Here is a 17,800-nt window from a genome sequence, read left to right on the forward strand (position 1 = left end):
GCCTATCCCAAAATCTCTTTCGCGCTTTGCAACTGTGGAAATACAACTATCGAGCCTAGGATTGGAGCGAAAGTTATTCCCGCCCTGTGATGTCTAGGAGGTCTCCGCCCCTTTCACAGGCCCCGGGAGGCCCGGGCAGGGGGCGGGGCGAGCGAGGGGCGGTTTGGGGCGGGGCTTGCCTCCCACGGCGGGAGGGCGGAGCCTGCTGTGGAGCTTTCCTGCTCCGTTAGGACCTCGGAGAGCGCCGGGCGCTGCCACCAAAGAGACTGGAGACGCTGCTGAAGACTGGCGGGACCGACGCTTGCGAGCCCGCCTCCCTTCGCACCCTGAGCTTCCCGGGCTGGCAGGCGGCTAGTGGCGGCTGAGGAAGGTGCATAAGTCAGGAATCAGATAGTCATCCCTCCGGGTCGCGGACGCCGCCGTCCAGCCGCGGCCCCCTCACACCTGTGTGTGCGTCTGTGAGCGTGAGCGCCCGAGCGTGAATGTTGAGCGACGGTGTTTGTGTGTTCGCGCGTCCGCGGTGGGGAGCCCAGCGCCTGGGCGATCGGCCCGGGGAGGGACGGTGCGAGCCGCGGTTCTGCGCGCTCAGCTGGCAGAGGCGAGACTCGGGCTGCAGCCGTCGCCTCCTCTGCTGCCCGTCCCGCCAGAGCAGCGGCTGTGCTGCGGCGAGCGGACTGGCGGGCGAGCGCGGCGGCGGCGGCTGCGGGTAGAGCGGGGCCAGAGCGGGTGGAACGGGGCGAGGAAGGAGGGGGCCGGAGACGCGGGGACGTAGGGGGGGCAGCGGAGGGAGAAGCGGGGGCAGCTGGGGCCGCCGCTTGCCCCTCCCGTTAGCTGTTACTGTGGGTCACCCGCAGGTGCTGTGGGGTCTGGGTTGTTGTGGGTGGGGAATAGAAAACCCCCCACCCCATTTTCTATTGAGGAAAAGGGAGCATTGAAGACGATGGGCGGACAGACCAGAAGGTGGTGGTACCGGCTCTCCCCACACCCCAACATCATTTTACTGAAAATATAATAGTCTGAGTTGAATGAACCTTTAGTTGGAAAGCCCGCCCTTAAGAAAGAGACAGTCTTGGTCTGTTGGACTCTGGTTTGATTGTATAATAATGATGATATAATGCTAATGACGACGATGACACTGCCTTTTATTTTTACCCCAGTGCTGATGAAGCGTAGCCACAGCTGGGGATAAAGACCTTGAAAAATTGATATATGAGGAAGAAATACTGTTGCTTTCAGAGTTGTGTGTATGTGTGTATGTGTGTGTTGTTAAAGAAATGCTTTTTAGAATTAAAATTTGACAATATGTAGCCTGACTTTTTTTTTTTTTTTTTTTTGAGTCCTTTATAGCCAAAGATAATAAAAAGGGGACTGGCTACTGCCTTGACTAATGAAAAGCTAAACACTTTTACCTGGGGATAATTCCATGTGTTAAGTCACTCTATCCTTTGAATTTCTCGACAGTTTTTAAAATGAAGAAGTTTAATTTCCGAAAAGTTTTGGATGGCTTAACTGCCTCCTCTCCTGGCAGTGGGAGCAGCGGTGGCAGCAACAGTGGAGGTGGGGCTGGAAGTGGTTCCATACCCTCAGGAGGGACTGCGGGGGTTCTCAGAGAAGAGATTCAGGAAACCCTGACTTCAGAGTATTTCCAGATTTGTAAGGTAAGTTTTGAATTGACTTAAAGCCCCATTATTCCTTTATTTTACTGTTGTGAGGAAAGAAGTGTTAAAACATACACACACACCACACACAACTGGAAATTTTTTGAGATGCCAGCATCAGAGTCTGGTGCAGAAAACTATATAGATAGGTCAGTTTGAATTAATAAAGCTATGCTGAGCATCAACTTTAAAAAATAATGGTCGTTTAAGGGGATGTAAGCAAACATAAAAAGTAGTATTTGAAAGATTATTTTAAGGCCCAGTAGTGGAGAAAATTTTTAATGTAATATTTATGTTTAAGTCATTAATCGGTGAAAATTGTCGTTCTGGCTATCCTGTGATGTTATTCACATAAACTAATTGTTATTTTATTTTACTATTTAGTAAAATAAAGCTATTAAGATGTTGCTAAAATTAAGTAGATAATAATTAGATGAATATATCTGTTTTAAAAGATCTAATGGCATTGTTTAAATTTCATTGTTTAAATTTTGAATAAAAACACCCCAGTCTTAAACTCTAAACAAACAAATGACATGGGTTTAATAATTGTGAGAACTTTTAAACTCCTAAGAGCTCTAAAATAGACTGTGTTCTGATTTAGTGGAGAAACATTTTAGATAATTATACTTTAATGTTGAATTTCTAATGAACATTCAAGAGAGTTTCTGATAGGGAGAGATGAGAACTTATAGAACAGGCATTATGTTAATATATGGAAGTATTGTTACATTTTCTGAAATAAAATAATTCATAATTTTTATTGTCCTTTTTTGGGGTACCCTAGGAATGTGCTTTTGACCTGAAATGTTTAATAGTAAAGCTATTAACTCATTCAAATGCTATCAATGATTATAGTTTTATAAATGTTTGAATACATAAGAAATGGTAAATTTTGTTTTTATTTTAGTGAGAGAGAGAGAGTAGGAGAAAGGGAGGGAGAGGCAGGAAGGAAGCATCAACTCATAGTTTTATCATGTTAGTTGTTCATTGATTGCTTCTCACATGTGCCTTGACCTGGGAGGGGTGATGGCTCCAGCTAAGCTACTGACCCCTTGCTCAAGCCACTGACCTTGGGCTCAAGTCACCAACCTTGGGCTCAAGCCACTGACCTTTGGGCTCAAGCCAGCAAGCATGGGGTCATGTCTATCATCCTATGCTCAAACTGGCAACCCTGTGCTCAAGTTTGGTGAGCCTGCACTCAAGCCAGGCAACCTTGGGGTTTTAAACCTGGATTTTCAGCGTCCTAGCTTGATACTCTATCCAGTGTGCTACAACCTGGTCAGGTGACACAGTAAATTTTTGAAATCACGGAAATTATGTACTCAATTTCATTGTGCTTCAACAAATATTTTTGAAATCATTAAAATTAGTTTTTTAGTACACAAACTATGTATAGTGAGAAAAGTTTCAATTATTGCATTAGTCTCCATTCCCATAAGCATTATTATAAAACATTAAATCACTAGTTATTAAAATGTTATAAATTAATTTATATAAAAATGAGTTTATTTATACTTAGGCTAGATAAACATTTAATTATAACCTACCCTGTGAGGTCTGTATATAATATTTTATACAATTCTGTCCTCAATTTGAAATAAAAGGTATTTCATTAGATTAGGGAGGGGTCAAATAATGGTTGTGAGATAAATATAAAAAGGCTCCTAGAGGCCAAATTTGGACTGCTAGGCAAAGGAACTGTGCCCTGACTCTCTAAGATGAGAGAATATTCGGTTCAATATTCTAATAACAAAATTCCCAATTCTCTCAGTTCATGAATGTGGTAGTGATGGAAGAGAGTTTTAGTGGATGTAAAGTTGGTACAGAAGAGGTACACTTCTGAAACCCAGTGGCACTGAGCTGTTGAGATTATAAAGCTGTTAGAGAAGGTTTTAAATAAAAAATAGGGGAAATGCATGCAAGAGAGGGAAATGGGATTAGAGTCATCTTCTTATTTATTCAAACAAGAGATAGTCATAGTGTGGTAGGAAGAGTACTGGATTTGGAACCAGAAAATTTGTATTTTTTTTAAAGCTCTATTACTTACTGACCATATAATCTCAGGGAGACATTTATCGGCCTTGAGCCTTGATTTTTCCTATCTGTAATATGGTAATAACTATTTCAGCTTTTCTTTTCTAAGAAAGTTATCAGAATGATTAAACAAGACAATTAGGTGAAGGCAATGTATAAATTGGAAAAGGCGATAAAATATATATTTATATTACTGTTAAAGTTTTTTTTAATTTCCATTGATTTAAGAGAGAGAAAAGAAATGGGAGAGAGAGAAAAAGAAGCATCAACTTGTTGTTGTACTCAGTTGTGCACTCATTTGGTTGCTTCTCATATGTGGTCTTACCAGGAATGGAACCCGCCACCTCAGCATGCTGGTGCAACATTCTATCCACTGAGTCACCCAGCTGAGGCTATTGTTAAAGTTTTAAAATCATTTTACCCTTGGGGATATGACTATCACCAGTGAGTTATAATAATATTAGGTTCAAAGAAAGTATAAGCATAGATTGCTGTATAAGCTGTACACTAATTGTATTGAAATCTTACTAAATAGAGAAAGTACTATGGTATCTTTGGATAGAAAAACATTTAGTTAATTTTAAAAAGTGGTTATATGATTGTGCTTCAGGTTACCTTGACTATAATAAAATATATAAAAATAGATTAAGGAAATTCCAAAATTAAAACTGTTACTAAAATGGGGACCTTATTTGGACTCATTGATTCAATGTGTGAAGAACATTCTATTCTGAGTACTAAGCAGTTGGCATCTTCTAGATACTTCTACCTTTTCAACATGGTCAAAATTAAAATATTAATCTAGAGTCTTCTCTTTTGAAAATCATCTTCTATTATCTGCTTAGTCATTAAATCCTATCTGTTCTGTTTTGCCATCTCTAGTACTTGTCATTTCATCATATTTTCTTGCTTAGTCTCTTGAAATCACTTCCTAACTGATCTTATCACCTATTGTTTTACTCTATTCCAATTTAGTTTGTTATAATGGTTATTTCTGAATTGATGCTAATTGTGTCATTTCCCTGATAAAAATTGTGTTGGTTTCCCTAGAGCAGCAATGCTCTACAAACAAGTCCTATGTGAAACCCCAGTAAATAACATTTATTAAATAAATATGGTGGTTAATTGGCATACATTTAAATTAAATAATAATGAATTATGTACTCTCTATCTATACTTATTATTATTATTGGTTCTTGTATAATATGATCCATAGGCATGTAGTAGGACAATTTCTAGCCTTTAAAAAGTAAAAGTATAAAGCTACTGCTGTTATAATTAGTGACACATCTATAAGAACTTAAAAAAACACAGAAATAGTAGAAGATATTTTGATTCTTGGTCAGCAAAAGATCCTAAACAAGTTAATGCATTGGTTTACTACAACCTACATATTTTAAGTTCAGTATGTATGCATGTAAATGCCTGTGTTGTTCAGATATTTTTACAGTACATTAACTGCCTTTTACAAATTTGAATTCTATGAAATACAATATGAAACCACTGCTTTATACAGTAAAATTCAAGCTACTTAACTTGATCTGCATGTAGTTCCCTTCAGAAGGAACTCCTGTTTACCTTTCCATCCTCATTTCCTTGATTCCCTAAGCATATTGTATTCCCTGAAAGCACCATATTTTCTCATATCTTACTGCCTTTTCTCAGTCTGTTGCTTTGACTACGATATCTCTTCCAGCTTTAGTATAATTGGGGAATTCCCAGTTATCCTTTACTTCTAGTTCAAACACCACCACGAAACTAGCTCAAACCACTACTTTCCTTGTCTACCCGCTCCAGGCAGTTAGTTTCCTTCCTTCTCTGTTGTCCTACAGCATCTGGCATATACCTGTAGAGCGAATTTAGCTCCTTGTTAAAAATTTTATTTCTGTTACAAGCATTATATTATAAACTCTTTGAGAGTCAAATATATTTTGTTTTTTTATCGTTGTTAGGGTGCTCACTACTTATCAGGCCAGTGTTTCTCAACTGTCCGTCTAAAAGGAAGATTTCTAGCCCTACTCCTGTCTTAGGAAATTCAAATCTCAAGGGCTGGGTCTTGCATTTTTTAAAGAGGCCTTGCAGAAGATTCTGATATATAGTCAGTATGGAGACCATTATAGTAGGCACTTATAATACTTTGTGAATAAAGCAGCATATATACATGGTTGGTTGATTAATTGACAAGAAATTAAAGCACAAAATAATGATACATATATAATATACACACATATTTATCCCTATAGTTAACCCATATCTAATTAGGCTGGGAGTAGAAGATTGTGAATATTGCAGCTGGGAGTTGACTAGTTTCAAGCATTCAATGAACCATCAGTATCAATCTGTGTTTTACAAAGAGAATGGAGTTTTTGTTAATCTAGCAAGTTGTTATATTAAAATTACAGAGTTTAATCTGTAAGATACCACATTTGAGCTTCATAACAGTGTGGTAAGGAAGGCAAGGAAAGTGTTAATATTTCTATTTTACTGATAAGACATCCCAGGCCAGGGAATTTAAGTGTGATTCTTAGGTCTCCAAGTTGCTAAGAGACGTAGCTAAGTTTAACATACTGCTCTTTGATTCTCAAACCCAGTACTTTTTCTGCTTCATCTTTCTTATTTAGAAAGGCAACATGGTGAATTCCTCAGTAAACATAGAAAGTTTGAGAAGATAAAGACTATTTTGTTGACTCTTTCTTCAAAATATATACATCCAAATATGACCACCTCTCTTCACTTCTAACATATCTCTTGACTAGACTACTTCTCTTAAGTATTTTCCCTGTTTTCATTCACGTCACATCACAGTCTCATCAAATAGATAGAAGAATCCTTTTAAAATTTAAATCCTATGCAGTTTTGTCTTAGAACTCTCATGGCTTTTCATTTCTCTTAAAAATAAAACCATAAATTCTATTGTCTTATAAAGCTCTAAGATCTGGCTACTGACAAGACATCATTTTCAATTCTTCCGTTACTTATTCTACCAACTACATTACTACTGCTCAGACATGATTCCTGCCTCAGGACTATTGCATTTGCTGTTTCCTTTCATGGAGCACTTCTCCCTCAAATGATTATATTACTTACTCCCTTTGCATTATTCAGTTCTTAGTTATGCTGTTAACTTTTCAGAGAGATCTTCATTGACTACTGCGCACTCCCTTTATTCTCAGTCCTTATCCTAATTTTTCTTGATAACACAACTACCTGTTATTAAATTATATATTTATTAGCTTCTATTAAAACATAACTCCATGAGGGCAGGAGTTTATTTTGTTTACAACTGTCTCACCAATTCATTGAGAAATACTTGCCACAAAGAAGGCAGTCAAACATTTGTTGAGTGAATGAATGAATAAATTAGAGCACAGAAATGGTTAGAACAGTGGTTTTTAACTGGTGTTCAACGGCACAGTGGTATGCCGCAAGAATTTTTAAAACACGCAATACTTGATTATTTAGTTTGGGGCAGTGACCTCTTTTCCCCTAGATTGTCAAATAAAAAAATGACAACAGCCAATGCAACAATAACTCTCTGGTATGAATGAATCAAAATTATATCTTTTTTTTTGTCAGAGCGGCAAAAAATATATTTTTTGGTGTGCTGCAGAATTTTAGTAATTAGTTAATGTGTACCACAAGATGAAAAAAGTTGAAAATCACTGTGATAGAGTGATGTTAAAAGCAAATTAGATATTAATTTGAATGACTTTTTGAAAAAGTCTTTTATTAAATAAATTGTATATTACATAAAAACAAGGAACAATCAGTGAAAGAGTGTCCCTATTTTAGGAACATGGTATATAATTTTCAAAAAGCTATGAAAAAGAAGATTGTAGAAAGATTCATTTAAATTTAGTTAGGAAGGTATTTTGTTTCCCAATGATCTTTTTTTAGAGGAACAATACAGAAGTATTATATATAGAGGAATAGTGCCAAACATACAGCATGTTCTAGACCTAATCAACAAAATAGATAAAAATAAATATATCTCCAGAACCAGATGGCATAATCCCTAATGTTTTGAATAAATTCTTAAATTAGGCAAGTCACTATTCATCAACACTTTAAAACTATTTTTTAATAAATAGTCATGGTGTCAGAGCCAACATGTAGATAACTAATGTAACTTCTTCAGAGAGATGGATTTGTAACCATGACCTTCATACTAGACATAATATCAGATATTGCCCGATAAATATGTATAAAATCAGAAACATAGGTGTGGACTGTCAAGATTTGGGTTTTCTAGAACGTTGGAAATTTGAAAGGAGATTCAGTATGTAGATATCCTTGATTTTTGTCTCTAGGTTTTCCATTGTCTCCACATTCTTTTTTTTTTACATAATTTTACTTGGGAGTTTCTATAAATGAGATTAGCACAAGATTATGAACACAATTCCTCATTTCCTCCACTTTCATTCATTAAAAGAACTATATAAGATTCCCTGAGATGGATGGACTTGTTTCATTCTTATAAACTGGTAGAATAAAACGTAGTACATTTGACACTGCAGAATACCTTATGGATAAAGCATCTGACAATGACTTCATGCTCCTATTACTAAAATGAACAGTAGAGGAAGGGCATCTTTACGGCTCTGGTCAGATTGCTCAGTCAGCATCGTCCCAATATGTCAAGGCTGTATGTAGGTTCAGTCCCTGGTCAGGTCACATATAAGAATCAACCAATGAATGCATAAATAAGTGAAACAACAAATCAGTCTCTCTCTTTCTCTCTCTCTTTCTCTGTCTCTGTGTCGCCCTCCCTATTCTCTCTGTATAAAAGCCAATTAAAAAAAAAGATGAAAAAATAGTAATGGATGCAAACCAGAAAAATTAAATCACTCTTTTTGGTTTAAGATGTTAACAAATTTAAGAACCAAATAGAATTAAAATTTAAAAAAAAATTAAGAACCAGGAACTAAAGCCAAATTATTCAGTGTTCTAGGCTCTCTACAATGTTTATTCTAGGGTGCAGGGTCAGATTGAGTAAGGGACTGTAGACTTGTAGGAAGTATGTATGTAATTTTTTTCAGTTACTATAGGAGGCAATCACATTTTCTCACAAAAGGTCCTTTGGTACTAGTATCAATATATTGTCGGGAGATTGGGTTGTTGGACTTATTTAGTCTGGCAGTTCTTATGTTCTTAAGAACAAAGTGCTGTCATACTTTGTGTATGTCTAAGTATAGAACTAATTTAAAAGCTTACATAATTTCCTAATTTATCTGTAGGATTATTACTAGTAATTAAACCAGATTCCTATGTTTTGAAGTTCAGTACTTGAGAAGGTGCCTGTGAAAAACATAAGTTCAGTACTTGAGAAGGTGCCTGTGAAAAACATACTGTTAAATTCCATAGTTTACTTTTAATGATAGGATGATTGTATTGGTTTCCCACATTAGAGTCTAGAAATCATTTACGTAATAGTTCAAGAGCAATAACTTTGTATCATTAAAGATTTTATGTAGAAGCTTTACTTTAAGCTTAATTTTAAATTGAGTTGATTTTGGTTATAGTGACAGTTATATTTTTTTATACAATTAAATCTTGGATCCTTTCCTTTTTTATCTCCGAAGCAAAGAAATGCTTCTAAAATTTAGAGTTTTGATTAAATAGTCATATCTATGTTCTTTAATTTTTGGTTCTTTGATCTTTTGTATTTAAATTTTTTTCATTCAAACAAAGTTTGTTTTGGTGTACAGTGTGACTCTAAAATTATTTTTTCAAGTAACTAATCAGTTTTATCATATCATTTATTAACTGATTCTTTTTCCACTGGTTGTGCTGCTACTCCTGTGTCATATATTAACTTTCATTATGTACTAGGATTTATATCTAGGTTAACAATGTTCTTCTATCTTTCTGCTTATTTTTATGCCAATATCATACCGATTTAATTTTCAGGCTAAAAAGACTGGTCAAAAGAATGTGTAGGGTAGGTTTTGGAATGTGTGAAAGGAAATGCATTGCCTGTGCCCATCAACCAAATAGTGCAAATCTATATAGTCAAACCAAGTTGGGTTTGTTACAACAAGGGAAATTGTGCACCGTAGGACACCATGAGACATCTCAGTAAGAGGGTGTTCTGAGGGGGCTTGTTACAGGACTTGGGCTTGTGTTAGGTGACTTTAGGAAAGTTCAAAGAAGCATAATTGAGTGTCGTTAGAAAGTAGGGGACGATTCTATCATTTTGTAATGTAAGAATATTTATCTAGGAGACAAGAAATAGCATGGGCTAAAGCTGTAATTACTAAAGAAGCAGCTGTTATGTTAGTGGATGAGGGGAACATTTTATCATTAGTGTGTTTTATGCAATGTTCTTACATTTATCAGCACCTGGACATGATCCTGCAGTGGTTTGGTTTTTGTCTTGCTTAATCTTGGTCATAGAGGGGTCTTGTTGGATGGTTATTTGTGACTTTGTTCAGATTTCATAGGAGAACACCATGGCCTATCTGTTAGTACCAAGCAAGCTCCCGTTAATAGCTGTTAGAGGCTGCTTTTTTCTCTTTAAGCAGTTTACTACTTCTAAAGTAGCCTTTGTAGCTAAAGTTGCTATAATATGTTGCTAAGCAGACCTACTTCAATACCTACATAAGGGAAACAATTCATATTGGTTGATTTAAATTTGTTTTATAATTGTTAATTGAAAATGATTTGAAATTATTACATAATTTGAAGTTGCTATGTAATTAATTCAAAATGATATGAAATTATATTATTATATATAATATGTAATATACAGTAGCCATTGTTTAGTACAATTATATACTTGAAAACAACTATAGTAATTATAACAATTTTTTGTACTAATTTTATTTGTACTGTTAGTCCATTTAGTCACAATTCACATTTTCCTCTCCATTTTGAGAAAATATACAGATTTTATTTTCTCTACATAATGTTCTCTAGCTGACAGCCTTTTTATTTTTTTTAATTTTTATTTTAGTGAGAGGAGGGGTGGCATAGAGACATACTCCTGCATGTGCCCTGACAGGGATCCATCAGCAAACTCACTAGGGGCGTGATGTTCTGCCCATCTGGGGCCTCTGCTTCCTTGCAACCAGAGCCATTTCTTTTATTGTCTGAGGTGCAGGCCATGGAGCCATCCTCAGCTCCTGAGGCCAGTTCGCTTGTGCCAATCCAGCCATGGTTGCGGAAGAAAGAGAGAGAGAAGGGGGGAGGGGTGGAGAAGCAGATGTTCACTTCTCCTGTGTGCCCTGACCAAAAATTGAACCCGGAACACCCACACACGGGAATCCACATGCCGGGCCAATGCTCTACCACTGAGCCAACAGACCAGGGCCCAGACAGCCATTTTTAACACTAGTAAGTAAATAGAAGATTTGAAGTAACTTTTGTTTTTCTGAGAATTCAACCCAGCAAATCAATTAAGTATTTTTGTGTGAATATATAACATTTTATTTGCTGTGGAAATAAAACCAATTTTCAAAAGTAGCAAACTCTATTGTGTATGTATTAGTCTGAGTGATGTAAACTGCCTATAATTCTCTGATTTTTTTAACCTGAACTATGTGACATCAGCTAAACCAGGTATTTTAATTAAGCTCCAGAAGAGAAGTTATTATCTGGCCTGCATCACTGCAAATATTTAACAATACTAGAGTAGTCTTACTTTTATTTTCTAACCCTTCCTTTTTAGTCACTCCTATACTGGCAAACATAGATTATTTAATATAAGAAAAGTATGTAAGGTGAAATAATATCCTTAGCAAATACATATTTTTGAGGAAAACATTGTATATGGTAGTAGGATGGCCAGGCTGTTGAATGAATCATACTAAGAAACTTAACTGAGTTTGTTAGAGATTCTAGCAAGGAGTGCATAGGAAGTAGTCACCGAAGGCAATTTTACAAAATGTTGTATAGTGTGATCAAATATAAACAATATTAAGATTCAAGATGAAAGCTACAGAACCTGGAAGAATACAGGCAAGAGTGATGCAGAAGAAACTACGATATTGGCAATAATCCAAATACTCAGGTTGATCTCGAGGAACCAGGATGGAAGAACACTGGGGAACCAACAGCAAAGCTAACTCAATACCAAGTCAAGGCTTTTTTAATCCTCTTAATCTAATGAAAGAATTACTTTTATTTTTTATTTATTTTATTTTATTTTCAAGTTAAGTTTATTGGAGTGACAGTGGTTAATAAGATTATATGGATTTCAAGTGTACAGTTCTATGATACATCATCTGTATACTGCATTGTGTGCTCATGATCCAAGGTCAGTTCTTCTGCCATCACCCTATATTTGACCCACCTTACCCTTTACTACCCCTAACCCCCTTTCTACTGTTAACCACCATGCTGTGGTCTGTATCTATGAGTTTTTGTTTTTCTTATTTGTTCACTTGTTGCTTTCAGTTTTATATACAATGAAATACTATTCAGCCATAAGAAAAGATGAAATACTACCACTTGCAACAACATGGATAGATCTTGAAAATATCCCACTTATATTAAGTGGGATATTGATACTGAGATATTAATACACTCAACCCCCCACATCATGCCCCCTATGCCCCATGCAGAGTCTGTTTCCAATCCCTTTTCACCCCCTTTGCCCCCCCCACCTCCCTGCCTCTTTTCCCTTTGGGATTTGCTATCATGTTAGCTGTATCTGTGTATTATGTATATATAATTTGGCTAATCCCGTCACCTTCTTTCATCCTGTCCCATCATCCCTCTTCCCTCTGACAGCTGTCCATCTGTTCCTTGTGACCCTGCCTCTGTTTCTATTTTGTTACTCAGTTTATTGTGTTCATTAGAGTCTGCATATAAGTGTAATCATATGATATTTGTCATTTTCTGCCTGGTTTATTTCACTTAGCATAATAATCTCCAGGTCCATCCATGCCATTGCAAAAGGTAAGATTTCCTTCTTTTTCATGGCCGTGTGTTCTTCCACTATGTATATGTATTATAGCTTTTTTTTATCGATTCATTTACTGATGGATACTTGGGCTGTTTCCAGATCTTGGCTATTGTAAACAATGCTGCAATAAACATGGGGGTAAATATCTTCTTTTGAATTAGTGTTTTAGGATTCTTTGGATATATTCTTAAAAGTGGGCTAGCTGGGTCAAAAGGCAGTTCTATTTTTAATTTTTAGAGGAAACGCCATATTGTTTTCAACAGTGGCTGCATTCCCACCAGCAGTGCAGGAGGGTTCCCTTTTCTCCACACCCTCGCCAGCACTTGTGATTTGTTGATTTGTTAATATAAGCCATTCTGACAGGTGTGAGGTGATATCTCATTGTGGTTTTAATTTGCATTTCTCTGATGATTAGTGATGTTGAGCATTTTTTCATATGCCTATTGCCATCTGTGTATCCTCTTTGGAGAAGTGTCTATTCAGTTCCTTTGCCCACTTTTTAATTGGATTGTTTAGCTTCCTGGTGTTGAGTTTTAGTTCTTTATAAGTTTTGGCTATTAACCCCTTATTAGACAAATCAGTGAATATGTTCTCCCATACAGTGGGTTGTCTTTTTATTTTTATTTATTTATTCAATTTTTATTAAGTGAGAGGTGGGGAGGCAAAGAGAGACAGACTCCCACATATGCCCCAACCAGGATCCACCCGGCAAGTTCCTTACCGGATGATACTCTGCCCATGTAGGTCCATTGCTCTGTTGCTCAGCAACCAAGCTACTTTAGTGCCTGAAGTGAGGCAATGGAGCCATCCTTAGTGCCCAGGGCCATCTTGCTCCAACTGAACCATGACTGCAAGAGCAGAAGAGAGAGAGAGAGAGAGAGAGAGAGAGAGAGAGAGAAAGAAGGGGAGGGGAGGGGAGGGGAGGAGAAGGGGTGGAGAGCAGATGATCGCTTTTCCTTTGTACCCTGACCAGGAATTGGACCCAGGACTTCCACATGTTGTGCTGATGCTCTACCACTAAGCCAAATGGCCAGGGCTTATTTTGTTGATGGTGGCTTTTGCTGTGCAAAAAGCTTTTTAGTTTCATGTAGTCCCATTTGCTTATTTTGTCCTTTACTTCACTTGCCCATGGAGATATATTGGCAAAAATATTGCTACAAGAGATGTTTGAGATTCTACTGCCTATGTTTTCTTCCAAGATTTTTATGGTTTCACATCTTATATTTAATATAAGTTTTGAGTTTGAGTTTGTTTTTGTGAATGGTGTAAGTTGGTAGTCTCATTTTTTGCGTGTATCTGTCTTATTTTCTAAACACCATTTATTAAAGACTGTCTTTACTCCATTGTATACTCTTACCTCCTTTGTCAAATATTAATTGACTGTAAAGGCATGGGTTTATTTCTGGGTTCTCTGTTCTATTCTATTGGTCTGTATGCCTGTTCTTATGCCAGTAACAAGCTGTTTTGATTAAAATGGCCATGTGATATAACTTGATATCAGGAAGTGTGATACCTTCCACTTTGTTCTTCATTTTCAAGATTGCTGAGATTCTTTGGGTTCTTTTTTGGTTGCATAAAAATTTTTGGAATATTTGTTCCAGATCTGTGAAGTATGCCATTGGTGTTTTAATAGGAATTGCACTGAATCTGTAGATTGCTTTGTTTAGTATGGACATTTTAGTGGCATAATGGGATGGTACTCTAACCAACTGAACTACTCAGCCAGGCTAAAATATTTTTTGGATTGATTAATAATAAGAAAAATATATTGGTAATATATCTTCTATTTCATTGCTGAATGAACTTTTACTGTTGAAATTTTAAATTATCTTTTTATATGATAGAAGATATAAGAAGTCTTGTGGTATAGGAAGCTATTTACCTGTGTTTAATGGGACATTTTCCAAACTTAGGTGACCAATGTCAAGTTTTGTGACCAGTTATCAAACTTACATGATTTATGTGGGTGATTATGTGACCCTTTTTGATATAACACCATTTAATATCCTACAACTAGTGTTTCAAAGTATATACTTTGAAAATAATAATGTAGTACATTTTACCCATAATTAACTTATTAATGTAATACATTATTGAATATGTGAATACATAAATTGAATTCAAGACTATTCTACTTGGCTTATGCAATTGGGGTGCAGGTTAAATACTTTCAAATCTTGGGGAAGCCATTGAATGCCTTGGAAATAATTTGAAATCCTCCCAAGATTTTAGACCTGGAAGAAAATGTAGAAATAATCAAGTCAAATGTACACCTTTGACTTAAATGTACACCTTATACTTAAAAGTATAGAAATTAAGCTCAAGGACATTAAGATTATAATAAAATTAGGTGTTAACTAATGTTACGTTTTTGCAAAGAAAAATAATCCATTTTATGTCCTTGAACTAGAGATAAAGCTTGAATTCTATGTTAATACCTCATAATGTTTAATTCAGCATAAATTATTTACATATCCTATCAATGTCCTCTTGTTAATATTAATCTATTGAATGTCAATTCTATGCAAATAATGTTTTCATATGTCTTTGCCTTTAATAAGTAGTTTTATAAAGCTGAGCTTTATACCATTTTTTGTATTCAGCAAATTTATTTTTGAATAACTTTTATTTTAGTTTTTTAAATAAAAAGCCCCGTGACATGTTTTTCAAAATTATATTGAAAGTATAAAAAATTAGTTTTGTCATTTAAAATTATAGGATGGTGTGATAGGTTACTTATCACTTTGATAAAATATCTGTTTTATACATATTGTATGTCATTTTCTAGCATAAAAAATATCAGATTTCAAAGTAGAAAATTTTTGATTTGGAAATGTTAAAACTCTGGCTGGTTGGCTTAGTGGTAGAGGGTTGGCCAGGTATGTGGATATCCTGGGTTCGACTCCCAGTTAGGGCAACCAGGAGAAGCGACTATCTGCTTCTCCACCCCTCCCTCTTTCCTTTCTCTCTCTCTATCTCTCTCTTCCTCTCCCTCAGCCATGGCTCAGTTCAGCAAGTTGGCCTTGGGTGCTGAGGATAGCTCCATGGCCTCGCCTTAGGTGCTAAAGTAGCTTGGTTATGGAGCAACGGCCCTAGATGGGCAGAGCATCGCCCCATAGGGGACTTATGTGTGGGTCCCAGTCAGGACGCTTGTAGTGTTTTGTCTTTCTGCCTCCCCACTTCTCACTTAGGAAGTAAAAAGAAATGTAACTATACAGCTAATTTTTGACAGCTTGTATCAAGTGTGCTATTTACTTTCAGTGGGTGGTTCAGGTAAATGGCATTTAAAATACCTTTTGAGATGTTTGGACTGAAGTGAAAACTACATTATTATTGTTATGTTTACTATACAAAGGTAAATTAGTTTAACTTTTCTCTCTGCTTTTACCTTACTTTTGATAGTAAATTAGCAACTGATAATTGCTTTGCAAACAATTATTCCTTGGTTTTTATATTTAAAATTGGTCTGTAAGGAAAACTAGATAGTATTCTCGTAGTCTTTTTAACAAAAGAAATAGAAAGAATTTAAGACAGGAATTAAGATTCGGTGGATATTTGCTGAATGAACTCCATTGCATTCATCAGCTAGAAATAGTATGAGAAACTTATGGGTAAATCCAGTCAGCCTACAAGGGCTTTGGGTATGGGATTTGGAAACCTAAAGTATTTTGGGGAAATATAGATGTTCTACCTTTGAACTCTTGATGTAAATTTTAACTGTTGTCTTGGGATGATTCTTTGTTGTCTCTGTGATAAAGGCCATGCTCAAGAAGTGATGAGGGAGGTTCTGGCCAGTTGCCTCAGTGGTCGAGTGTTGGCCCAGCATGTGGAAGTTCTGGGTTCGATTCCTGGACAGGGCACACAGGAGAAGCACCCATCTGCTTCTCCACCCTTTCCCTTCTCCCTTCTCTCTCTCTCTCTCTATTCCATTCCCACAGTCAAGGCTCCATTGGGGCAAAGTTGGCCCCGGTGCTGAGGATGGCTCCATGGCCTCTGCCTGAGGAGCCAAAATGGCTCCAGTTGCAACAGAGCCATGCCCCAGATGAGCAGAGCATCACCCCCTAGTGGGCTTGCTGGGTGGATCCTGGTCAAGCACATGTGAAAGTCTGTCTCTCTTCCTCCCCGCTTCTCACTTCAGAAAAATACAAAAAAAAAAAGTGATGATGAGGGACTAGGAGAGGGTTTTTGTTTTGGAAAGGGGGACTTGGTTACTATGTGAATCACTATAGGAAGCATTGGAATACATGATATGCTAATTTACAAAGAAATTTGGGTGAGTTTTAGTTGTTAATGGTCTTTCTAAATTTACAATTGCTTCTGTTAGCAGTGAATTAAAACAATTTCTAAAAGCAAAACCCCTATAGTAAACCACAAGGCACTGATAAAATAACATTGTGAGAAGTGCATATGAGGGGAAAAACACCCCTGCTATGGGAATACTCCTTGTACAATATCTTTCTCATCCCTACTTATTTGAAGATACAATATATATTTGATGTTTTCTTTATGAAAACGAATACTAATCAGAAGCTCAATCTTTTCTACAAAGTATAGCATTGGACAGCCATATTTATTGAAGTTTTTTTCAATTCTTAAAGATAATTTAATTTTATTTCTGATTTCTCTAAAGAGTGGTACTAATCTGACTCGTAGTCTATATTCCAGAGGGTCCTTGAAATAGATAAAGAAATTTAAAGATAGAGAAGGTGTATTTTCCCTTTGATTCACCCATCTGGCCAACTGCACATTCCTTAACCAAAACATTGTATGGAAATTTTAAACATAAAACATAGAGAGGCATATAAAAAACTATATGTAGTCATTACCCAGATTCAATGCTTTTCATATTTTTCTGTTCTTATTTTATTTATTCTCTAAATATGTATGTTTTCTTTGTAATGTCTTATTAACTTTCATTATGTAGAAAACTTCAGACTTATAGGAACTTTAAAAAAGCAGTATAAAGCATTCTATATATCTTCACCCTAATTTCACAAATATTATTTTATCACATTTTAGTACTGTTCTTATTATCTGAACTGTTGGAGAATAACTTACAGACGTGATATTTCTTTGTCTTACCTAAAGTTTTTCTTTCCTTGAAATAGGACTTGTTTTTTAAAAAAAGTAAAACCACAGTTTAATTATCAAAATTAGGATGTTTACATGAGTATAATATTATTATCTAATCCATAAA

General features: G+C 36.2%; 1 protein-coding gene across 4 annotated transcripts in view; it reads left to right on the forward strand.

The window, feature by feature from the left end:
- The first annotated feature begins 290 nt into the window (after window positions 1-290).
- Window positions 291-17,800, forward strand: part of STXBP5L (syntaxin binding protein 5L) — a 374,922-nt gene continuing 357,412 nt past the window's right edge. For all 4 annotated transcript variants that reach the window (XM_066240760.1, XM_066240762.1, XM_066240761.1 and 1 more), the window contains exons 1-2: window positions 291-370; window positions 1,462-1,658. In XM_066240760.1, coding sequence (XP_066096857.1) covers window positions 1,470-1,658 — 189 coding nt within the window. In that variant the 5' untranslated portion in view covers window positions 291-370; window positions 1,462-1,469. The remainder of the gene's footprint in view (window positions 371-1,461; window positions 1,659-17,800) is intronic.

Source organism: Saccopteryx bilineata, chromosome 8, assembly GCF_036850765.1.
Source record: "Saccopteryx bilineata isolate mSacBil1 chromosome 8, mSacBil1_pri_phased_curated, whole genome shotgun sequence".
In the NCBI taxonomy this organism is placed as follows: Eukaryota; Metazoa; Chordata; class Mammalia; order Chiroptera; family Emballonuridae; genus Saccopteryx; species Saccopteryx bilineata.